We start from the raw sequence: 26,495 nt of genomic DNA on the forward strand, positions 1-26,495 counted from the left end.
TGAATTGAATAGCCGAGCCTGATGATCCGAATGAGCCACCGAGACGGACTGGGGAGTGCTAAACTGGCTCGCAGAGACCGTACAAGCGGGACCAGAGGGACCGCAGGCGTACCCGCAGTGGGGCAACGAGGTGGAACACAGGGACGCGGCTCGGGAGGCTCTCTCTAGGAGGTGGCCCGTAGCGGGGTCAGAGTGTGCGTGCAACACTTACCTGGTTCCACAGGGCAGGGGGCACAGGAGGAGGCTTGATTGCATTCTCGAGCTGCCCGCTGGCGATAGAAGAGGTAGATGAGAGTGGTAAGGGTTCTCTCCAACCCAAAATCTCGTTAGCTCCCCTTGTTTGCCATGTTTATATTCCCTGTGTTCTTCCTCTGTCTTTTTCGGTCGACATTTTTGTTGGATGGTTGTTTTTTTTAGTTTCTCTTCCTGTTCCTTTTGGGTTTTGATTAAAAGACTATTTCCTGGAATTATCCCTCATCGTGTGCTTCATTGTTACAGCCATTCAGTGAAAATGAACAATCATTTTACAGATTTTTCTTTACTTTTAAAGATGAATAAACTTTCTAACTACTTGTTTATTGACCTGTTTTATAACAGAAATATGAGAGTGTGAGTGTTGCTGTAGTGCTGGAAATCAGTGTGATCTACTGCAGCCCAATCAAATATCAACAGCACTCTTACTCATGTGATATGAATTAAATATTCGAAACATGATGACTGTAAAAGATGAAAGCAGGTCGAACCAGACTTACAGGTGTACCGTTTGCTGACTATTGACCGGTAAGATCTTCAGAGAGGAAGACCAACAACAGAAGAATGGGAAGAGTGTGTCAGTGAAGGTGGTTGTGAATGTGTGTAGATGTGTGTTAGTTACAGGATCAGAGAATGACACTGTTCCTCTGTCATAGTCTAGATCAACTCTCACCCTCTCAAGCTTCTGTTTAACACAAAAACCAAACTCTTCAAGCACTCTGTACAGATCATACTGCACCCACCAGACATCAGTCTTATAGAAATCACGTCCCTTCCTCTGGTTTGATGCTGTAGTTACTCCAAGTCTCCAGCATCGATTCTTTTTAACCTCCACATCCCAGCTGTGTGTTCCTGAGTTAAAACCCTCTGAACCCAGAACACAGCAATTAAAGCCAAATCTCTCTGGATTATCAGGAAGTGGTTGTTTGTTCCAGCTGCTTCTCACACTGGTCAGATCATCAGACAGGGTGAGATGTGGATTTGCAGTGTTTGGATCCAGAATCACAGGAGCTGATGAGACACAATCAGCAGATGCTTTTATTCTGATCGTCATGTAATGATCAAGAGTGAACCGAACACAGATTATTATCAATTATGACACTTTCAGTGTTTTTAGTTTCACACAAAAAATTTTTTATCAGTGTTTAATGGCATCAGCGACAAACATGTGTGATTCAAACATTTGTGTCTCATCAAGAAAAAATGATATTTTGGAACAATTAAAATCACAATCAAACAATCAGAGCTGTTGAGATGAAAAACTGTATCTGTAAAAATGATATGTATTAAACTTCAGCATCATCTGATCATGTTCATTAAACTGGATCTTTATGTGTGTATTTGCTTTAAAATACTTTGTTTCGGTCTGTTGTGTTTGACCTTTTTTAGTTATTTTAAGATGTAATAAATCTCTGTGGTGTGAGGAACTGAAGCAGGTTCTTCTGGTAAACACTTCATTACCTGAACAGACACTCATCATTGTGTTTCTGAAACATGGAAAAATCAAGATATGACGCAGACACACAAACTTAGGAAAAAAGTTCCTACACTAAATTCCAATATACATTTTGACTGTTTCTAAGTGCAATTCTTAAACTATTCTTAAAAAAGTTCTCAAATATTTTGGTAAGAATGTCTTAAAGGGGACATATCATGCTAAATCCACTTTTTTTAGCCCTTAAATGAATTTTGTTGTATATTTGGAGTGTTTATAAGAACAGAAAAGTTTAAGTTAGTCTCTTCAGGTGCTTCGTTGATATCTTTTCTGTTTTGGTCATATTTTGCAACCTGTTCCGATTTTTCTATTCTCTGTGACGTTTTTTGAACAATTACGTCACAGTATTTGCAGCAGAACTGCCAAATAAGGACATCGACTTCCGGCCCAACACTTCGAGCAATCCGCCATTTTTATTTCTCGTTTATTTCTCGATTTTGTAGTCCAAGCTCAAGGATGCAGAAGTTACGAGAGGGTAAGTCAAAATGTTCGGTTGTTGGATGTAGTAACCCACACGCTTCATTACACCGTCTCCCAGCATCAGAACCTCTTCGAAGTGCCTGGTTGAGTTTTATTTTTCACGAAAATGTACCCACATCTGTGGGTAAAGTCATTTTTGTGTGCGCGAAGCACTTCAGGTATAACTACTTCAGCAACCTCCGCCAGTATAAAGAAGGATTTGCCGATAAACTTCGTCTGATTGAGGGGTCAATAGGCTATATGCACGCATAAGTTCCGCATTTGACGCAAGGATGCTCTTCGGTTTCCGGTTGGGGAGATTAAAGCGGAGGAAAACCGAGGAAAACGGGATTATGGCAGAGTCTTCAAAATTTACTGTCCTCCCGTCTTTGAAACGAAACTTTCATACGTTTAGATGTAATTTTATATATAGTTATGTTTGTAGCCATGGTCAGATTCCCTATTTTCTTAAACTGCTGGTTTTGCATTCTTTTAATTCAGAGACTGACAAAAGTAAAGGGCATGTGACTGTTGATTAGGTTACCGAGTCAATCGCAAAGTCTCTCTGTTGTAATTTGCCACACAAAGCAAATGGTGTCTGGACTTAATTGAATTACCGGTACAAGTGCCCCGTGGCGCTTTTCTCTAATGACTAAACAATACCCCGCTTACCACATTTGATCAAGACACATGACCAAAAGGCAGATCACGTGGAAGAACCCCTCCAAGATGACAAGACGAACATTGTCCATTCAGATAAGCGCACACACGTGGAAGCCCCTTTGGGGTTTTTCGCTTACTCACACACAGAACAGAAGATGACCAAAAGTTCACCGCGTGACCAGCGCTGGTTGAACTTTTGAACACGCATGAACACACACGAAATACTCTGAACACATGGGATCAAAAATCCCCTTTTGTAAATGTATAATGTTTTGTGGTTGTGCTTTCATGATTCCCTGATGACAAAACTGGTATAACTGTAAGCTTTTATGATATGTGATCGATTTAATATCCGCTTAATCACAGAAAAGTCATGTATCTGCATTTCACTAAGCCCTAGGAATGCCGAACTTGGTATGGTTGTAATCAGAATAATCCAAGAAAATTGAATCATCAACCCAAAATGTAATATGATGCATGCTTTTATTAATACTAGTTTAGAAGTGTATTTCAACAAGTTTCATCCCCTATGCACATGATCCGGGAGGGCGTGAATCACAAGGTCTAGCGACCCGCCCTCCTGCAAAACGGTTGGATCATACACTGAGAAAGGCGTGTCCCTCGCCCCTTCAAAATAGACCGCCACCTTATCCTCTGTGCAGTTTCCTACGCCAGAGAGAGATGCCTAAACTTTCCTGCTAAACTCCAGCCGGAGTTTTCCTTCTTCGTCGTTTTTCTACTTTGTTTTAAATCTAAGTTGCTTTCTTTCGATTTACCTCAGTTGATAGTTCGGTTTCATTCAAGAACGAAACAAGTTTAAGATTAATCGCCTCTCGTACGGCCGCAGCTGAAGCAATCGCAAACATCTGCCTCCTACCAGAAGACGCGCCAGACAACTCCAACCACGCTGCCTTTGTAACACACAACTCAACACAAAGGGACCGTGTTTAAATCAAGTAACGTACAAATCTCAATTAAGTGCTGCTTAAAGTTGTTCAGATTTATGTTGGAATCCTTTGGGTCTCTGTTTGAACTGTTCTGTCATTCTCTCTCTCTCTTCTCTCACCCTCACACATTCTCTCTCTCTCTCTCTCTCTCTCTCTCTCTCTCTCTCTCTCTCTCTCTCTCTCTCTCTCTCATTCTATCTGTCTCTTTTAAATACGTCATATTGCAATCCTGTATTAATTGTTTGTTTTGATATGCATATTATTTACTCCTGCGTGATTTTTAGTAGTCTATATAACCCTTAGTATTGTGTTATTAAATTCCATAATCCTTTGAACCGAATCTGTCTCATTGTCCCATGATTGAAGTCTCTGTAATATGTCAAAGATCTGTAAGTTACCAAAAGCTCTACCTCGGTTAACTATCTGAAAGTTAAACATCTGAAAGTGCTGTATACGAGCAGATACTTCCGTGTGGCCAGCGGAAAATATTCACTCGGTATACAGGCAGGTAATCTTGTGATATAAGGAAGTTTTCATTTTCGTTTCGCAGGACGAAACGAAATGCATGACAAACTAATGTTAAATCACATGTAAATTTACTCTGAAAATTAATCTGACTTAACTAACCAAATATCAATAATTACTACGATAAATCGTGTTAATTATTCGTATATGGTAATGTTTAGTCCATTCCCTATTTGGGATAATTTAATTTATGTATGCGATTTACATATTCATTATCTAATGAATAATATTCCCCATTTGAGTTAAATAATTTCCCCAAAACGAAACTCATTTCCGCTACATTATTATGGTGGAGAATGCGGGCATTTACAAACTTCACGGTGGGATCAATATTCAGATTCATGTTCATGTGTGTTTTGGGAATTTAATATTGTGTACGCGCGTTTGCATTGTGAAATTAAGTCGACTCGAAAACTGAGCAAGGCAGAAGCCTTTCAGTAACACACCAGCATCTGGCTGAAAATAGGCCTAAGGGCATCTTCATAGCTCGACTGGATGTGAGTGGAAGCCCTGTTTTGAACGAAGAAAAACTTCAAAAACAGGCACATTACCGGTATATATGGTTTAACTGTTGGGACGAGAATCTCCCATGCAGTAAAAGATCTTTAAATTCGTTAGCAACGAATAACTTCGGGTTTTCAAAAAAAAAAAAACGCTGGCGTAAAGTTAGCTAAACCAGTTAGAAAATCCCATTTTCTGTGCAAACCAAGCACAAAGATCCCCCGAGATCTGCAAAAGATATAGCCTACTAGGAAATGTTCGTATGCTTGTTCCGTGTCTAAAAAGACATCTGAGATCCGCCGTGATCTGCGAAAAGTATAATTGTAAATGTGGGTATATTTGTTTCATATTTGAAAAGAACCTGTGCGCACAGGCGCGTATCAGTTTCAGATTGCCGCGCTCTGAGGCGCGTCCGCGTGAGCGCGGCACCCCTGCATGTACAACAGCAGGAAAGACCTGCTACCCATCGCTGTCCCTCGTGTATTTCCTCCCAATCCACCGCGATTATTGTCGAATAAGCTGCCCGAATACATATTTGCATTTACAGCTTGCTAGTTCGTAAAATAATCCTCCTGTTTTGGACTGAGACATTTTATTTTAAGTTCAATTCACAGAAGTGAATTAGGGTTTAAGATATAGAATTCCTCAGTTCAAATCACTGACAGTTAATTTGGAGGCAGACGCCCCTAGCGGTGGCACCCCTCCAGGTCAGCTATCATCCTTCTGCTCAATTAATTTCTGCTCTACCCTGCTCCCATTTCTCTCTGTCTCGATGACTCTGTTCTGTTTTGTTTTATTTTTATAATCGCTACTAATAACTTTAGTGAGGTGGTGATTTATTATCAGAAGCCATTCTGATTCCTGTACAAAACTTTTGATCTCCTCCCCAATATATCTGGATTTAATTTTGATTGGAACAATACTTTATTTTTAAATTTGATAAAATTAATTTTTAATTAAATTTTTTTTTTTTTTATTAAAATTTCCACTATAAATTTTTCTCAGTTCAGTCAGTTGACAGCCCCCTGAAAAGCAGGACGCCATCTAGTGGCAGACAACCTTCTCAAGCCAGCTGTCAGCCTTCCACTGAACTTTGTAATGAAATCATTTTCATTTATGTTTTCCGGATGAGTATTTTATAATCATTGCTAACAACAACAGGGTTGTTGTGATTATTATAAGAAATCATTCTAATTTTGTCAATCTCCCCCAGGCTTATTTTTGATTGGAGTTTAAAACTATTTGAATTAACTTTAAATTGTACCAAACAGTCAAGGTGAACCACAGGAAGGAAGTGCGCCCCCCTTGAGGCTCCAAGACCCACCGCGGCTCAACGCTCCCTTTCCTGACCTCCACCTGCATTAAGTTATTGATAACTTCCGAACGGGTTAGGATATTTTCAATAACTAATTACTACTAATTACTTTCGGTACTATCCTCAGTTGGCAAAAGCCTTCATCTCTTAATTTGGTTTTTCCTTTCCAGGTTAAATTAAGTTTCTTCAGAGCTATTGTGTTACTACCTTACCCCTTTTCAGGTCTATTGTAGTTTCCGTTTACTCCTACTTGAATTACTTTGAGTATAAAATAGGAAGTAATAATAATAATTTTTTTTGTTGTTGATTAAAGTGAGTTAAATTTGCCGGAAGCAGGAAAATCTTAATTTACTTTAAGCTCCCTTGTTCTTTCCGTGTGCATGTGTACAGGTTAAAGTCTCAGCACCTGTGGTGGATTGCGGGGGCCCTGTTGTCCTCTGTGGGCGGGTCTGCTGACTGGCGTCACTGACGCTGACCGTGCGGTGGCTCTCGGGGTCTGCTGTCCCTGCCATTGGTTGCGGCACGCAGTAACGTGACATCAGCAACCTGGTGCTCCAAAGGCTCAACCACTAAAGCCGACGCACAAGTCAATTGCAGGGACCGGTGCATGCACCACTGTCTACGTCAGCACTGCTGGCGGGGTTCTGTGCACCACCCACTTTTGCAGTGCGGTCGGCCGGCTGACACCTCGGAGAATACCAGGTTGTGCTTACAGTCACGTGCTGTTTGAGTGGGCGTAACCGTGACAGAGCAACAGAGAGTCCGGAGTCACGGCGGTCGGGTGTTTGGCGGCGCCGGAAAGTTGACCACGCTCATTGAGGCCAGCTGGGTTTGACCTCAATTCACCCCAGGTAAGACTGGATTTTGATAAAAACCCTGCCACTTAGCAGAAGCCACAGAACATTAGGTATTTCCCCAGATATATTTTCTGAGCGTAGGGTTGCCTCTTTCTCCCTAAGACACACCCTCTGAGTTATTAGCGGCTACACTACAGCGCAGGTCAATTCACTTAGGTGTTATTGCCACTGCAATATTTGTGTTTGTTTCCCCTCTCGCTCCTCCCTTCCTTGCTTTGTTTTGGTCTTTTGTGTTTTGTTTCTTTCAGTTCACCAAGAGACCCCCAGGGAAGCTAAATAATAGTGACAACCAAGCAGTACTTCGGGTCCCACGTTGACCCGCATAAAATTGTCTACGACAGTTAGACAAATTTCTATAAACGGCACGGCTGTACTACAGCTCGTTAGCCTCAAAACAAGCTAGCAGCGGCCCTTTGTGTGTGTGTTGTGTTTCTCTCGCCCTCAGGGAGTCAGAATGTCACGCGCTTCCAGTCCCGCGGACCATTGGAGCAATCTGGATGCTTGGTTACGAGCCATGACAACCGGCTGTCTGCCCAAGGATTCTGGCGACCCGAAATCTCCGACCCGGCAGGAACTGGACACCGAGGTGGACCAGATAATGGCCAACGACCCAACGCAGACCTACAGCTCAAAGGAATGGAGTCGGATCATTGGACGTCTAGCTCACAACTTAGTGGCACAGGCATGCTCTTCGGAGGAGGACAACGCCAATTTGGAAAAGGAAATCGCAGGACTAAAGACTCAACTGGAGGAGGCCCGCAAACAAAAGGACCACACACAGGAGCGTCTGGATCAGCTACTTCTGGAGGAGAAAGACAAGGACGAAATGCCCCCAGAACTACAAGAGGAAGTGGAAAGACTGCAAAAGGCCCTGGAGGATCTGCGCAAGGACACAGACAGGAGGATGCAGTCGGAGAAACACACCACGGAGGAGCTCCAGGACAGACTGCAGCGTGCCGAGGCCCTTCTAGAAAGAGCAGAGAGTAAAATACAAGACAAAGAGGCCAGAGCCAAGGCCTGTGAGAAACATTTGCACGCAGCTCGAACTGAAATTACCGAGCTTGCCCAACAGAGACACGATCTAAAGTATGAACTGGACTTGGTCCATAAAGAACTCAAACACTCTTACAAATTACAAGGCGACCTGGAGGGGGAAATACCCATCACTCCGTATCCCCTCACCAGCGAGCCTGCACTTTTCAGCCAAAAACCCAGACCTGAAAAGGGGGGCGAAAGCCCATTGCTAAAGACATCACTAGCCAGCCGCTACGTGCCCCCACCAGCTGAAGAGGGGCGGGGTCAGGCCATCGGTCACCACACAGCCCATAAAGAACTGGACAAGCTGGCTAGAAACATCCCGACCTTCACTCCCAATCCAGCAGGAGGCCACGATGTTCACTCTTACTTACAAGACATTGACTTTCACCTACAAACTATGGCCAACGTCACTAATCGGGATAAGTTGTATCTTCTCAGGATTACTTCAAGCCGTGACGTGCGGAGTTTTCTAGACAGGCAACCTGAGATCGTCAAAACGGACTACCAGCAGCTGCGACAAGCTCTGATCCGTGAATTCTCTGACCCAGACTCTGAGAGCGGATTCGTAACAGCAATGGACCTCAAGCAGGCCCGACTAGAAACCCCGCAAGCTTTTTACGGCCGCCTCCGACAAGCCTACTTCGGACCTCGCAATGAGTCCGGGATGGAAGAAGACTATAACTTCAAAACTTTGTTCCTGCGGAATCTCCATCCGACCCTATCGCACCACCTCGGGGTTTTAGCTGAGCCACGGACTATGTCAATCCAACAACTGCGTGACTTGGCTCACAAAGCTTACACCAAACAAAAGACTATCTCTGAAAAGACTGTGAGAAACCCCACAATCTGCCCTGTCTCTGAGCACCGTCCAGAGCTGTCCCTAGAGGGCGCACAGCACCCCAGTTACAAGCCTGCCAACAGAGAGACACGACCATTCCAACCCAGCAGAGGTCAGCGCGGTCGTGGGGGTGCTCGCCCCAGGCAGCAGAACAGCCGCACTGGGGAATTCTGGGACCGGCCTCGCACCTCCCACAACCAAAGGGGAGGGGGCACCTGGGAAACCGGCCGGCCACCCAGAAGGAACCAACCTCCATCTCCCCGAACTGACAGCCCAGAGAACCGGCTGAAAGACCCCTCTCAAAATGACATTGGTAAACTGAAGTTGGAACTCAAATCCAACAGAGACAATGCCGCCGCGTCTGACGCTGCAGAACTTCTGAGCATGCTGAGGGAGTTTCTTCAAAAGAAACCTCACAAGAAAGACAAGGACAAGCCAGACACCGCATGACTAAACCTGAGGCCTGAAGCCAACTCCACTCCCAACGCTTCTCCCAATGACAGCCCCACAGACACTGTCAAACCACAGACTATGGAACTCGCTGTCACATCACCCAGTGACAGCACCACTCACTCCCTCCAACTGACAGCCCAGAACACGGCTTGTCAGTCACAGACTAGTGAACTCAATGTTGCATCACCAACTGACAACACCCCTCGTTCACTCCGGCTGCCAACTGCACTTCTTGAACAAAGCACTGCACTTCCTGAACAAGACGGTAGCAGCGCTCACCTAAAGGTACCAGACAGTGCTGTCTTGGTGATCTGCACTCACAGCGAGCCACACCTAACACAACCACACTGTCTATCGATCAACACAAAAGACCCCACACCAAAACTTCTGGGAAATCTGATAGAGAGAGGTGTGGCACGCAAACTCTACCTAACCATCACTTTGGAAAAGGAGGTGAGACTCGAAGCGCTCGTGGACACGGGCTCGGATCTCACACTCATATCAGCTGAACTTTTTGAAAAACTCAAATTTGAAGCTCAAAGACAGAATCGAACTCTTAACTTCCACACCTGTGAGCTGAATGTGCAGTCGTACAGCCAAAACGACATCCAGCTGAGAAACGTGGCCCCCATTCACCTGGCAATCGGCCCGATGAGTTTAGTACACCCGGTCTATGTTTCACCAATGAACATTTATCCATTCCTAATAGGCAAAGACCTGCTGGATCGATTCGAGCCGTTACTGGACTTCAAACACCTGCAAGTGTGGGCTCAAGTGCGTGAACCCCTCCCCCTTTCGCCAAACAAATCTGCTGAGCCAGACTGTCAGGTCACAGAGTTCACGGGAATTCCCTCAGCCAGACATGGCGACCCAGCCACAACAGCTGATCAAGGGTCAAGTTCGCTACTCTGCACTTTCAAAACCAGCCAAGGCTCTGATACCTACTGCCCTCAGGTCAGGACCGACCTGCAGCTGCAGGATGTAACCACAACAGACATTGTTTTGGCCATGTGGGCCGACCAATCTGCCATAAGCTTTTCACTATTCAATGCAATCATTGACAACACACCGGACCTGCCCTATACCAGCAAACGCACCCGCTTCCCTCTCAACGCAAATCCATCCTCCATGATATCTGCCAAAGGGATCTGTGCTTTGCAATTAAAGTGGAATCACCGGTGTCTGACTCATTACTTCCTGATCCTCCCGGATCCAGTCCACGATGTCTACATTGGAGCAGACGTTCTGATTCGCCTCAAAGCTCATGTGGACACGTTAAATGAAGTGGTATGGGCCCCATTGACTATACAGCCACCTGTTCCCAGCAATCATGACAATCTACTGTCGGGACAGACCATCCCTGAAGTCTGCACCCTAATCAACGAACAAGCAACAGTAGTACCAGCCTACACCAAAGGGGTCGCTGTACGTCTCAACATACGACGGAACCAAACATTGAACCACACGCTAGGTTTCTTCCAACCTTCACCTGAATGTGGAGACCTCGGACTCACACTCGAAGCCACACCCCTCACGGAAGTGTCATCTCGGATAGTCTACATTCTGTTCAACAACTGCACAGCAAGGGACATCAGCATTCCCAGAGCCTACAGGCTAGGATGGCTAGTGAGCCATGACTTTCATGACTTTGAACTTGTATTACCAGTCATCGGCCCCCTTCCACCTGCACTGATACCTGAAGGGCACACAGACAACACAGTGCTCACGCTGCCCTTCCAACTCATTGCCATCACATCTGTCATGTCAGTGGCCAAAGACCAAGTGTGCAGAACTGAGCTTACAGAGGACCAACACCTCGCAGTGTACACAGTCTCCCACCAGCCTGTCAGTGAGACTAATGCACCTGCTATGCCTTCAAAGATCAACCCGACTGATGACACATCGACAGAGGAGCCATATCAAGGTTTTGAATCTCAAGTGCAGCAAATTCTACAAGAGGCTGACGCACTTCAGAATGACACAGACCGCCAAAAGCTAAGACAAGTCCTTTACAAGTTCAAAGAATCCTTTGCCAAAGACTCTTTAGACTGTGGCCTTACCAACCTCCACACGGTGCGCATCCCCACGCATCCCGAGGCTCCTCCCACTTTCGTCAAGCAGTACAAAATTCCCATCGCCTCGCACGAACCAGTGCAGGAAATCATCGAATCCATGCTTGAGAAAGGTGTCATCCGTCCATGTAACAGCACCTACTCTGCCCCCATCTGGCCCGTTCTCAAACCGAATGGGAAATGGCGGCCCACCATTGACTATCGAAAGCTGAATCAACAGGTGCCGTTATCACGATGGCCCATGACCCAACTCGAACAGGAAATACCCCGAATCAGAGGAGCCACCATCTTCTCTACACTCGATGTGGCCTCTGGATTCTGGACCATTCCAGTGCACCCAGAAGACCAACACAAGCTGGCATTCACATTTGGCAACCGACAGTTCACCTTCAACAGATGCCCGTTCGGGTACGCCAACTCACCAGCTGAGTTCAACATCTTCCTGAACAAAGCCTGTCCTGACGCCAGGATGAGAGGTAACCTGATTTACGTGGACGATGTTCTCATGAAGAGCACGACGGTGGCAGACCACCTGAAAGAAATAGACTATGTTTTGAACCAACTATCCGCTGCCGGCGCCAAAATAGCTCTCCACAAAGGTCAATGGTGCCGCACCAAGGTCAACTACGTGGGCCTTCTCGTCGGATCCCATGGCATCGAACCACAATCAAACCGTGTCCACGCCATTCAAAACATCAAGCCTCCCACTAACGTCTCTGAACTGCGAAGCTTTCTAGGGGTATGCAACTACTCCCGACAGTTCATCGAAAACTATTCGGACATCGCCAGGCCCCTCACAGCGCTGCTGAAAAAGGACTGCCCTTTCGTCTGGTCAGACACTCAAGAACACGCCATGGCGGCACTAAAAAGACATTTATGCTCAGCCCCTTGCCTCGCTTACCCCGATCCTCAAAAGGAATTCTACCTGGAAGCAGGATTTTCTGACCAATGTCTCAGTGCGGGCCTATACCAAATGCATGATCAAGACAAAAAGGTGGTCGCATATGCCAGCAAGACGCTTCTCCCTCCAGAGTGTAAATTCTCAGACTGTGAAAAAGCTTTGCTCTGTACAGTATGGGCCATACAGCGTTTCTCCAACTACATTGGAGCACAAAAAGTTATCATTGACACTTGCCACCAGCCCGTGATGTACCTCAACAGCCAACGCATCCGAAACGGCGTGGTCACCAATGCACGCATAGCCACGTGGTTAATGGCTCTACAAGGACGAGATGTCGAGGCACGATATGCACAGAATCACAAGTCGGCATTGGGAAACGGCCTGGCTGCATGTCAGAACTGCTCCGACGACTCACCTGCTGCGATGCTAGACACACCAGAGCCCCAACAGCCACAACTGACCTGTCACAGGTACTTTGACAAGAATGCGTGCGACGGCATGCCCACAGCTTACGTCGACGGATGCTCCTACAACCACGAGGGCATCCTAAAGGCAGGTGCAGGGGTACTGTGGGTTGACAACCACCCATGCCCACCACAACGCTTCAAACTGGGCCCCCAGTCATCCCAGTATGCAGAGGTGGCCGCCATTCTCATAACTCTGCAAATCGCATCGGCCCATAACGTCAGTGAACTTCTCATCTGCACAGACTCTAACTATGTCAGACTCAGTTTTGTGTGCCATCTCCCGATCTGGAAACGAAATGGTTTCAAAACAGCAAACAACAAGCCTGTCAAACACCTACACCTGTTCCAGGAATGTGATAACATCACAACAACACACGATGTCACCGTGTACTGGAAGAAGGTAAAGGGACATTCCAAACTGCCAGGCCTAGACAAAGACTTTAATGACCACACTGACGCCCTTGCCAAAGCGGGCGCCCTCCACGGTGAGCTGTGGTCTGCGCCAAACCCCACACCAACACCCGATGTGGCGGTACTAACCCGCAGCAAACGGCCCTTGCCTGCGACAGCACCAGCTTCACAGCCGCTATCGCTAACACCGCAAATTTCTAACAACGATATTGCGGATATGCAAGCCACAGACACTGCTATAAAGACAATTCTTGACCTCCTCTCTGACCCCTCCTGCCACCCTATCTCACCTTCAGCCTTGGCGGACGACTCATACCTCAGACAGCTACACAACTCCAGACATATGCTGCGTGTGAGGGACGACATTCTATGGTTTGACCCCGATGGCACCACACCGCCTAGGCTCGTGGTGCCACTGTGCCAAAGGGGGGTGATGCTAATGCACGCCCACAACACACCCTATGCTGGACACCACGGTACCAGAGCCACGTATGACACACTCAGACAGGTGGCATACTGGCCAGGCATGCAGCAAGATGTGGCAGAGTATGTGAGAGAATGCTTGGTCTGCTGTCAATTTCAACCAGCAAACCTAAATCACAGAGCCCCACTGCAACGCAGAGGAATCACGTTCCCATGGTCAGACCTCCAAATCGACTGGGTAGGACCCCTGCCCAGGTCAACAAGAGGCAACAAGTACTTTCTCACGGTGGTGTGCCAGTTTACCAAGTGGGTAGAGTGTCTGCCAGCACCTAACGACACTGCCCAAACAACGGCATACCTCCTGATGAACCACATCTTCTCCCGGTTCGGATTGCCACTAAGAGTCAACTCAGACAGAGGTACCCACTTCACTGCCGAGATCATGCAAAAGATCTGGAGATGTCTAGGGGTACAAGCTAGACTGCACATTTCGCACCAGCCAACCTCATCTGGCCAAGTTGAGAGATCTAACCAGTCGGTGGTCCACATGCTAAGAAAGTACGTGTCGACTAACCAGAAAGACTGGGACGTGAAACTTCCCCTTGTGCTGATGGCCCTCCGAGCCACACCGCAGGAATCAACACGGGTGTCCCCATTCGAACTCATGACCGGGCGGCAGATGACTCTGCCATTACACCTGTTGTACCAACCAGGAGACCACAACCTCGTCACCGCCTACACCACGTTCCAGTACCTGGATGAGCTCCACAAACACCTGAAAACAACTTTCGCTTTCGCCCAGCAACACCTGAAAAGCAGTGCTGAAGGCCAGAAAGCATACTATGACCAAAAGGCATCTCACCACGAGTTCAATGTGGGCGACAAAGTCCTGTATTACATCTTTGCCCCGCCACCACGGGGGCTGTCAAAGAAGCTCCTGCCCCACTGGACAGGACCTCACGAGATTGTGAACAAACTCTCCCCCGTTGCATACCAAATCCAGCTAAAACGGGGACAGAGAGAACCAGTTCTCAAATGGGTCCACCGCAATCAGATCAAAAGACATGTGGCCACTAGCAGGGACAGACAGGGAGGGGCCAATGCAAGCTAAAACTCAACCGCCGTCATCGCAGCGAAAGACTGTCTCACACAACCCGGGACAAACCTCGCTGACCTGTGCCTTTCTCTCTCCCCTGCTCCTCCATACCTCTCTCTCTCTTGCCTGTAAGATGCTGGGATGCTGCTGTTGATAGTCCTCATGTGCCTTCAGTCGACCAGAGGCCAGCCGCCAGCCGACGTCATCTCACCAGGACCGGCCTCGGGCATCGTGTTGAGGGACCAACCAGGACTCCTGATCACTAACTGCCGAACGCACACACAGAAAGTGTATGTGCGACTGGACCCCCGAAATGTCTACCGGGCACACTACCCAAGCTCGGTGGCACAGTACAGTTGGGCAGGTGCGCGATGGACAGAAGCCGCCCTCAACCACGCCGAAGCCGACGTCGAGCACATGCTGAGCCAACTCGAGAAGATGACCGTCACCCAAGCGGAATTGGGAGGACACAACAAACGTTCCAAACGGTTCCTGGGAGCGTTGCTCGGAGCCGCTGCGGCCGTGGGCACGCTGTTCAACATTGGCATGTCCAGTGTCAACGCCGTGAACATAGCCACGGTGCGACGACACGTGGCCGAAATCCAGGCCGAGCTTCCACAGTTGAAAGAACAACTCACCACACAGAGCGAATCCCTGCGAACCATTGGCAAGACACTGAGAGGAACCGTGACAATCCTCAACACTCACAGCGTCATGCTGAATCAGACTGTGAGCTCCATGAAGCAGATGTTCACAGTTTTCCAAAATGACTTTGCCCAAACACAGTTGGTCACAGCATTAATGACCGACATGCTCCGAGAAGTAAGCTCCTCCATAGACAGCTTAGCTATGGGTCGGATCCCGCCATACCTGATACCCCTAAGCCTGGTACAAACCGTGCTGGCTTCCGCCATAACCACACCCATTGACCCGATCCAAACCCACCTTGCCTACTCCTTAGGCAGTGCCATTCCACTGTACGTTGACCCCGCACAGCGAGAGGTAGGCTTCCTCTTGAACTTACCCATCATAGAATCAAGCCGAATCTACCGACTCAAAGACATTGTCAACGTTGGATTTTGGCAGAGCAATACCTACTTTAAGGTGCGGACACCTGACGTGGTAGCCTACCACGACAGCGACCCTCAGCTGTACCTAGCCCCAAACCTGCACATGTGCACCCGCACCAAAGATATCCACTATCTCTGCCCTAGCAAGCCGTTCCTCAGAGACAACACTGATGGGATCTGCGGCCTGCAACATCTGGCCAGCGACGCACGTTGCCCGGCGGATGCTAAACCCCGCAGCCAAGTCACCGAGACGCAAGCTGAGATTGTGGGAAACCGATGGCTCGTTAATACCCCAGTACGGACAGCGACACTGACCTACGACCAACACGACACCGCTACGCGTGTCAACCTGCTGAACCAGACCATGTGGATCCAAGTTCCACGAGGAGCCATCCTCCACCTGGACGACCTAGCCTTGTACCACCTCCCTAGTGAAGAATACCAAGCCGAACTAGAGATTCCATCCTTCTTTAAGGATCGCAACTTCACCCTCGACCCAGAGCTGGAGAAATGGATTCAGGAAGGGGGGTCACAGATCGTCGACATCGCTCCCCTGGACACCGCCCTCCAAGCCTTGTCCCGAATGCCTATCCTGAACGCCTCACCAGTCGTCCAAGCATGGACCGCCGCTGACACTGCCGTGTGCATTTCAACGATCATCGGACACGCCTTAACCTTGGGCCTTGCCTACGTCCTGTACCGACGAGTCAACGAGATGCGAGCTTCTACAGCCAGGCTCACCCAAGCCATGTCCGTGGGGTTCCGTAAGACCCCTCGGAAAGAAGACTCCCCGCTAGCGAACGCGGAGGACCTCATAGAGCTGAGCCCTCAGCCCTAACCATCATCTGCCGAGTCCGACCTCCATGATTTACCTGCCATCTGACCAAGGCAATCGTGATGGTCCAACGAGGTCCACCCCCACGGGTCCTGTCGAACCATCAAAGGGGGAATGTAGCCATGGTCAGATTCCCTATTTTCTTAAACTGCTGGTTTTGCATTCTTTTAATTCAGAGACTGACAAAAGTAAAGGGCATGTGACTGTTGATTAGGTTACCGAGTCAATCGCAAAGTCTCTCTGTTGTAATTTGCCACACAAAGCAAATGGTGTCTGGACTTAATTGAATTACCGGTACAAGTGCCCCGTGGCGCTTTTCTCTAATGACTAAACAATACCCCGCTTACCACATTTGATCAAGACACATGACCAAAAGGCAGATCACGTGGAAGAACCCCTCCAAGATGACAAGACGAACATTGTCCATTCAGATAAGCGCACACACGTGGAAGCCCCTTTGGGGTTTTTCGCTTACTCACACACAGAACAGAAGATGACCAAAAGTTCACCGCGTGACCAGCGCTGGTTGAACTTTTGAACACGCATGAACACACACGAAATACTCTGAACACATGGGATCAAAAATCCCCTTTTGTAAATGTATAATGTTTTGTGGTTGTGCTTTCATGATTCCCTGATGACAAAACTGGTATAACTGTAAGCTTTTATGATATGTGATCGATTTAATATCCGCTTAATCACAGAAAAGTCATGTATCTGCATTTCACTAAGCCCTAGGAATGCCGAACTTGGTATGGTTGTAATCAGAATAATCCAAGAAAATTGAATCATCAACCCAAAATGTAATATGATGCATGCTTTTATTAATACTAGTTTAGAAGTGTATTTCAACAAGTTTCATCCCCTATGCACATGATCCGGGAGGGCGTGAATCACAAGGTCTAGCGACCCGCCCTCCTGCAAAACGGTTGGATCATACACTGAGAAAGGCGTGTCCCTCGCCCCTTCAAAATAGACCGCCACCTTATCCTCTGTGCAGTTTCCTACGCCAGAGAGAGATGCCTAAACTTTCCTGCTAAACTCCAGCCGGAGTTTTCCTTCTTCGTCGTTTTTCTACTTTGTTTTAAATCTAAGTTGCTTTCTTTCGATTTACCTCAGTTGATAGTTCGGTTTCATTCAAGAACGAAACAAGTTTAAGATTAATCGCCTCTCGTACGGCCGCAGCTGAAGCAATCGCAAACATCTGCCTCCTACCAGAAGACGCGCCAGACAACTCCAACCACGCTGCCTTTGTAACACACAACTCAACACAAAGGGACCGTGTTTAAATCAAGTAACGTACAAATCTCAATTAAGTGCTGCTTAAAGTTGTTCAGATTTATGTTGGAATCCTTTGGGTCTCTGTTTGAACTGTTCTGTCATTCTCTCTCTCTCTTCTCTCACCCTCACACATTCTCTCTCTCTCTCTCTCTCTCTCTCTCTCTCTCTCTCTCTCTCTCTCTCTCTCTCTCTCTCTCTCTCTCTCTCACTCTCTCTCTCACTCTCATTCTATCTGTCTCTTTTAAATACGTCATATTGCAATCCTGTATTAATTGTTTGTTTTGATATGCATATTATTTACTCCTGCGTGATTTTTAGTAGTCTATATAACCCTTAGTATTGTGTTATTAAATTCCATAATCCTTTGAACCGAATCTGTCTCATTGTCCCATGATTGAAGTCTCTGTAATATGTCAAAGATCTGTAAGTTACCAAAAGCTCTACCTCGGTTAACTATCTGAAAGTTAAACATCTGAAAGTGCTGTATACGAGCAGATACTTCCGTGTGGCCAGCGGAAAATATTCACTCGGTATACAGGCAGGTAATCTTGTGATATAAGGAAGTTTTCATTTTCGTTTCGCAGGACGAAACGAAATGCATGACAAACTAATGTTAAATCACATGTAAATTTACTCTGAAAATTAATCTGACTTAACTAACCAAATATCAATAATTACTACGATAAATCGTGTTAATTATTCGTATATGGTAATGTTTAGTCCATTCCCTATTTGGGATAATTTAATTTATGTATGCGATTTACATATTCATTATCTAATGAATAATATTCCCCATTTGAGTTAAATAATTTCCCCAAAACGAAACTCATTTCCGCTACATGTTTATTTAATATAATTTAAAAAAGAAGCATAAACACAACGAGGGGTGTCTGTTTTATCTGTTTTTGTGACTAACGTTTCTTTAGTATAACCATGGAGTATAAAATTCAATATAAATTCTCGGTATTGCATTGGACTCTACGATCGGCGGAAGTTATCGAGCATCCTTAGACCTTCAACGGAAATACCGCCGTGCATAGAGCCCATTCCTTCTATCTTTGGAGACGGCGAACAGAGCATATCATCAATACAGATTTTAAGAACAAACAGAAAAAAATGCATCTAAAATTTTATCCCTGGACTATAAACTTTAGACGATAAATTAACACAAAAAGTTCACTATTACTTTAGTGCTTTTCTTTAATTGTTTATAATATAACTTATATTTTGTTTTGTGAGTGTTAAATAGTAGTTGTGAAAACATGCAGTAGCCTGTTGTAGTAGTGGGCATGGTTGGAGAAGTTACTGTAAATAAAGTAACACACCATTGCAATACATCCATATGAAGACATAGTTCTGCAGGTTCGTCGTCTTCATTTTCATTTCGCTCCGGGTCCGACTCTGGCTCGAACATGTAAGGCTTGATGGACAAGTCTTCAGTTATTGACATTTTGTTAACGTGTGAATAAAAAGTTTCTGTGCCGCTAGATAATCGTATTTCTGCTATCAAACTACAAAAATGACTGCACGGGGTGGATTTGAACCGAGTGTCACCTCTGCAACCTGGAGAGAGGGCGGGGTATGAAGTGTCTCATTTGCATTTAAGGAGACCGCACCAAAACGAGTTGCTCTCAGACGCACATCAGCAAAGGGGTAGAAAAGGGGCCTGTGGAGCTATAATAATGAGGAATTCAGACCCAAACATTGCAGTTCCGCTTTATATAGACCACAAATGTTAGCCTGGCATGCCAGACCTACATCAGGATGTTAGGTCTGGAAACTCACTATTGACAGGGCTCAATACGAGGGGCGGGATAAAGGGTTGTCTTTCAAATTCCCTCTGCACGCAATAGGATAGCGCTACAACCAACCAGAGCAACGAAGAAGGTGACGTAGTCAGAGCGATCTCACACATCTTCACACAGAACACGTCTTCTTTTTTTAAAAATGACTCAAGTGCCGTTCTTTGTTCGTTTCAAAGAAAAGCTTAACTGTAAATCATCCAGAGTCGCGGCCAAAGCCGATTCGAAAGACAGCTGTTCGACAGCAGCAGCAGCCATTCTTTGTTTTCAAGTAGCAGTGAACCGTCGCATCTCTGTCGTCATTATGTTAAGCCCGCCCGCCGACTCTATACACGCTGTGATTGGCCTGACCAGAGTTTGGTTTTTCCAGCTCGAAAGTCAACGAAGAGTTGCTAGACTGCACTGGCTGCTAAATAATTTTTGCAGCCGCTAGGGGGAGTCTAGATTTCTAGGGTACACAAATGTATGATTTATATGTAAAAAGGAACGATTTAAAAGCATTTTATGTCCCCTTTAAGAAATATTTTCTTATGGAATAAGAAGTTTGAAGTTGTCTGATTGTATAATCCTACTCACAAGTTTGGATTGTTTAATACAACAAATACATGAATCATCAAGTGGTAAATCTAACAATATATTTTATAATATAAAGATTTATTATTTTTAGGATAATTCTAAGTTTTTGTTTTAGAACAATCTTTAAAAACAGATTAAAGTTCTACTCAATCACATCTCTCTGTGGAGATTATAAAATTTACAATTTTCTTCATGAACTCAAGAGACAGTCAATGGTTCCTTGTAAGGTTCCTTGAGGATCTTGCAATACATATTGAAGTTCTTGAGTTCACAATATTATATTTGAGTTTTAGTGTTTCAGTCTGAAGAATCACAAATGAAGCCTCAAGTATCTTTTCACTTTTACTCTGTTGAGTTTGTTCTGGACTTGAGTAGATGAAGAAAGGAGAAACATTCTCGAAATACTGTTGATCATATTCATTTTATTCCTGAACTAGTATGATCTTCACTTAATAGAAACTGAAATAATCTAGTACGTTTGTGTCATGATAAACCCATGCATGATTTCCAGTGTGTAACAGCACAGATCTTCTCCGGACTCACTGTTTTGGACGATGTCCTGCATCTTCTTCCAGACTCTGAACGGCAGGTTGCCCAAGTATCGTGACACATGAATCAAAGCTCCAGAAGCCATCTGTGGATCCGGCTGTGAGATCTGGACTCTGGAGAAACATTCAGGAGTCAGAACTGCAGTGGATCAGAACCAGAGAGACCAAAGACACCAGCAGATCACTCACCTTTCCATTGAGACTGGAAACTCCTGCAGAACAAACACACCATTTATCATCAAGAACTCAATCAATCAATCAATCAATCATCAATCAATCAATCAATGATGTGAAATCAGACCTTCAGAAAGCAGACGTCATTGGCTCTCATCATCTCCTCCATGTCTTTGATTGTGTGTGAAAGATCTGAGATATGTCTGTCCATCTCCTCCAGCTTCTCCTTCATCATCCGCTTCTTCTGCTCCTCTTCCTCCATCAGTGCAGTGATTGTAGCTTTTTCTTCATCTCTGAGGAACTGATGAAGCTTCTGAAACTGCTGTTTAATCTGACGCTCTGTGCGCTCAGCTTGAGACTGAAATCAAATCACATTCGCTTCAATCATCTCAAAGACACAACTGATTCTGGAGCAGCGTGAAGAGTGAGTGGGGAAATGTGGGATAGTTAACTACAACTTTAACTTTCTGAAGTACTAGTTCTGTAGTAGTAGATATTCTGTGTCTGTAGTGTGGAAATACACATGAATGTCATTAGTCATTCTTCACAAAACAACATTTTGTGAAATGGTGTTTTAGGAAGATTCATTCATATGTGATATCATTTGAAAGTATACTAACTAAACTTTTAAAGGTGCCCTAGAATTTGAAATTGAATTTATCTTGGGATTGTTAAATAACAAGAGTTCAGTACATGGACATGACATACAGTGAGTCTCAAACACCATTGCTTTCTCCTTCTTATTTAAATCTCGTTTTTGAAAAACACCCCTGAAAAATAGGCGAATCTCCACATAACACCGACTGTGACGCAACAGTCGGGATCATTAATATGTACGCCTCCAAAATTTTGCATATGCCAGTTCAATGCCAGGCGGAACTGCGCAGCCGAATCATTGAAAAAAACAAGCGAGGATCATAGGGAAAATGGCAGATCATGGAACATGTTATATTCCAGGCTGTGCAGGGGATGTGAGGACTGTTCATATCCTTCCCACAGAAAAGAAATGTCAACAGGCGTGGTTGATGTTTATCTATAATCGGATACCGCAACAGTTTAATTCTGAAGTTGTTAGTTTGCTCTGCCCATTTCACCACGGACGTATTTTCTACCTGGGACAATATCAAGCCGGCTTCTCTCAGCGTCTCATACTGAAGAAGGGGGCAATTCCAACTATATTACCTCAAGTGGCAAGTAGTGATTTTATTAACGATAATTTACACTGTGTTATCTAGATCCAGAGCAAGATCCTAGTATACAGTAACAAATAGCAAACTCGTAACGAGCATAACTAAATTGTATGACGAAGTATTTACGCTGGGGTTAATATTTCTTGCATTTGTTGTCATATAAATCTACAAAATAATACTGTAGATACATATCTAAATTCCCTTTTGTCAAATAATTTTACTTCCGTCTATTTCATCAACAACTACGTTACTTTAGTGTCTCACAGATCATATTAGCTCACTCGATCCTTCTAGCTAACGTCACATTCTCCACCACATAAGTTGAAGCTATATTTATTTGACAAGGCTAACGTTAGTCCATTTGTTAAAATGTTTTAATTTTTGAAAACTGACGTATGATTATTTTGCAAGCTTGTATTTCAGAGTGTGTAAAGTGAAACAGTGAAACGGGCAATCAGAGCAGAACTCCTTATTACTATTCATGACCCTTCCAAATAAGGTAAAAACAGACCATTTCATTCTAGGCCAATTTCTAGAGTTGAAAATAAAATGGACCTGTAAAACCATCTCTGGATATTTTAAATGCCCTTAAATAGGCCACATATCCTCTATGTAGATACAGAGACAAAATTTAAATATTATTTCAACACATTCTAGGGCACCTTTAAGATGTCAATTAATTATTTTAACAGAACATAACATATTTTCATTTTAAAAGACCTTACACAGCAAACCCCCCAGTTTTAAATGAACAGGCCTGGTTTTACAGACGGGGTTTAAATTAAGCCAGGATTGTGCATTAGTTTAATTAGGACATTTAAGTAGATTTTATAAACATGACTTAGAAAAAAACATTACTGATGTTCATCTTAAGATAAAACAGTGGCACTGACATATTTTAAGAAATGTCAGTGCAAGTTGCCTTCAGTTAAAACAGCTCAAACATGAACTTTAGTCTGGGACTAGCTTAAGCCTTGTCTGTGAAACCGGGGGTCAGTGTTTATATTGTATAATCCACACTCAGACAGTTAAAGTAACACTGAATCGGTGTTAAAGTTAATAAGATATAAAGTGATTAACTGAGTAATGATTGAGCATTGGTGATAAACACCTTTTGTTTGATGTCATCATTATGGTGATCAGTGTTTGCTTTAGTTCCGTGTGTTTTAAGTCACATTTGTTATGCCAAAAAGCCAAGAGAAAATGTGTTATGTTTTGAAAAGATGAATCGCCATGTAGAGACGCACTAACAGGTTTTTGGGTTCATGAATATTAATCACATTGTCCGCATTCATCCAAATGAAAATGTGGAGTGTGAGCGTTAGCCAATAGGATTAGTGCTGGTGCATTAGTGCCACTGCTAAATAACCAGCTGACACTGCGCTTGATCAAAATTATACACAAACAGCTCTGTGTGTGTGTGTGTGTTTGTTTGTTGTGTGTGTGGGTGTTGTTGAGGTAACCTCTACGTTATGAGAAACAAAATGTCCCCACAAAGATGGCAATATCCGAAATCCTTGTCCTTGTGGGGACATTTGTTGGTCCCCGTGAGGAAAACAGCTTATAAATCATAGTGTGATGTTTTTTGAAAATGTAAAAATGCAGAAAGTTTTCTGTGATAGGTATGTTTAAGGGTAGGGGATACAGTTTGTTAATTTATGCCAGACAAATCAGTTCAACTGCTCTAATCATATGTATGAAAATGTCAAAAGAATCAGCCCTTACCTTGATGTGTTGATCTGTTTTCTCAAACTCTCCCTTAATGTTTTTATTGTGTTTCAGTTTATTTTGTAAGGACTTCAGTGCTGTATTGAGCTCCTCCTGGAATTCAAAGAGAAAATCTATAAGACACTAGATTTCTGTAATATTATTACAGAGAGCTTAAAGGGCTAGTTCACCCACCAAGAATTCTGTCATTAATTTCTCACCCTCATGTCGTTTCAAACCCGTAAGACTTTCTTTCATCTTCAGAACACAAATGAAGATCTTTTTGAAGAAACATGAGAGTTTTCTGTCCCTCCATTGACAGCTACTCAACTACCACTTTGACACTTCAATAAGTTCATAAACAGATCATAAATCTAATCTATATAAATTGAGCGGTTTAGTCCAACATTTTCTAAAGAGACTCGATTGCTCAGTGGTCCCCAACCTTTTTTCCAGGAGACCCCTATTTTAACATTCAAAATCCATAATGAAATGTGGTCTGAGTTTCACAAACAAAAGCCACGGAGGCTGAATAAAAATGTAAATCCACTGTCTGTCAGTAGGTGGCGCTTATGGAACAGCAGAAATACAGCTGTATAACCTCGGTAACCTCTGTAAACAAAGAAGCCCTGCCCTGATTTACATTTATGCATTTGGCAGACGCTTTTATCCAAAGCGACTTGCATTGCATTTCAAGGTACACATTTACATTGTTATCAGTTCCTGCTTTCCCTGGGAATCGAAACCATGAACTTGCGCATTACACGGAGGGAAGATGAAAAGAAAATGCCATCAAAACTTTTCTCAAGGCAGTCAGTTCCCTTCAGAGATACATTCATAGAATTCATAGTTCATTCTCGTGTTACGCAGCACATTTGAGCTTCTTCAAGAACCAATGAGATTCATTCTTATGTTACGCAGAACGTTTGAGCTTCTGGAGAAACCAATGAGGTTTGAGCTCCTGGTAATTAATAAGGGTAATACATGACAGAATTTTTATTTTTGGGTGAACTATCCCTTTAAGTGTTTATCCTCATATTAAATCTGTCTTACCTTAAATGATGAAACCACTTCACCGATGGGTCTGAATTTATGATTGTCGTGTTTCTGTGAGTTAATACACACGACACACACAAGCTGTTTGTCTTCCAGACAGAAGAGTTTGAGTTTCTCACTGTGTAAACTGCAGATCTCCTCAGACACTGATGAACGCCTCTCATTTCTCTCCTTCAGGAACGACTCACACAAGTTTTTTAACACACGATTACATGGAGGCTCATCTCTTGAGGATCTTCTCCTGCAGACAGGACACTCCTGAGTTTCATTGGTTCTCCAGAACTGTTGAATACACTCTTTGCAGAAACTGTGACTACATGACAAAAGAACAGGAGCCTTAAAAATGTCTTGACAAACGGGACAAGAAATATCATCTTCAGATAGTGAAGCCATTTTCTCTGTTCGAGATCCAGCAATCTGAGCTTTACTTTCACTTTCTGAATCGATATTTTAAAAAATGAAAAAGCACAAGAGTCACTGTTCAAAAACAAACACTTCCAATCCTTCTTGAAAGTGCTTCCTATTAATTCTTCATCGCTTTTGTCAAGACATTAAAGTCAGTAGGCTGACAGAAAGGAGAAACAAGAAGTCAGTCTCTTCCTGGTTAGTGTTGTTAGAGGGTGGAGTTTCTGATTACGTGTGTGTTGTTTTCTAATCTTTCCCTCACACACGGTGGCCTCAAATGCTTACGCCGGTTTCACACTGCACGTAGCAGAGCGTATTTTTTTCGGCGCCCATGTTAACAGATTAGAGCATTCACACCGCGCACGCAGAGGCGGCGCGGCAGCGCGTAGCAGGAGCAGAGCAGTATGGCAAGCCAAATTGTTCAAAAACGCCTGGTCGGGCGTCTGATTGCACACTGACGCCGGTTTCACACTGCACGCGTTAGCAGCGCGTAAGCAGCGCAGGAGCAGTGCGTACGGTGAGCGGAAGCAGGACATGCGCGTTTTGCTTTCACACTGGCAGCGTTTGACGCGCGCGGCGTGTTTACAGACAAAGTACTCTATAATGGGTAAATTGGCATCGCTTTATTTCGTTTTCAAATACATTTAAGAGAAAAGACTTGTCAAGAAGCTTATTTCATTAATTAATAGGCTATATTATATAACTTTTGGTTCATATTTGTTTTTGTTGACTTTGTTTTCTGTTTAAATTGATGAAGGTCATTTGATTGACTGTTTAAAACAAAATAGATATCACCAATGCGCTTTTGGGTCAAACTGCTGTGTATTTTGGCCATGATCTATGCATTGTCACTTTAATTCAGCGTAAGCCGCGCGGCAAAAATAGACAGGACGCCGAAACTATCGCGGCACTGCTGCCCCTGCTCTGCTCCTGCTACGTGCTGCCTCTGCGTGCGGTGTGAATGCTCTAATCTGTTAACATGGGCGCCGAAAAAAATACGCGCTGCTTATGCTCTGCTAACGCGTGCAGTGTGAAACCGGCGTGACGCGTCAAAAGCGTGCGTTTCGACCGCCATAACCCCTCATTTACCCCTCATTTACACTGCACACGTCTGCGGCGCATTACGGCTGCCACACGG

At 44.6% G+C, this 26,495-nt stretch overlaps 2 protein-coding genes across 2 annotated transcripts in view; one reads left to right on the forward strand and one right to left on the reverse strand.

Annotated features, from left to right (window-relative positions):
- mcoln1b (mucolipin TRP cation channel 1b) overlaps positions 1-26,495 on the forward strand; it is a 329,868-nt gene that overhangs the window by 214,126 nt on the left and 89,247 nt on the right. The gene's annotated exons all lie outside the window — the stretch shown is intronic.
- LOC130106315 (zinc-binding protein A33-like) lies at positions 731-25,419 on the reverse strand. The gene is made up of 6 exons (XM_056272390.1): positions 24,950-25,419; positions 23,915-24,010; positions 21,127-21,357; positions 21,015-21,037; positions 20,821-20,939; positions 731-1,263 (listed from the first exon to the last, which is right to left on the reverse strand). The coding sequence occupies exons 1-6, from the start codon at positions 25,343-25,345 to the stop codon at positions 749-751; spliced, it is 1,380 nt and encodes a 459-aa protein (XP_056128365.1). The 5' UTR covers positions 25,346-25,419; the 3' UTR covers positions 731-748.

The sequence above is a fragment of the Rhinichthys klamathensis genome, unplaced genomic scaffold (assembly GCF_029890125.1).
Source record: "Rhinichthys klamathensis goyatoka isolate OS25496 unplaced genomic scaffold, OSU_Roscu_1.1 h1tg000336l_1, whole genome shotgun sequence".
Lineage (NCBI taxonomy): Eukaryota > Metazoa > Chordata > Actinopteri > Cypriniformes > Leuciscidae > Rhinichthys > Rhinichthys klamathensis.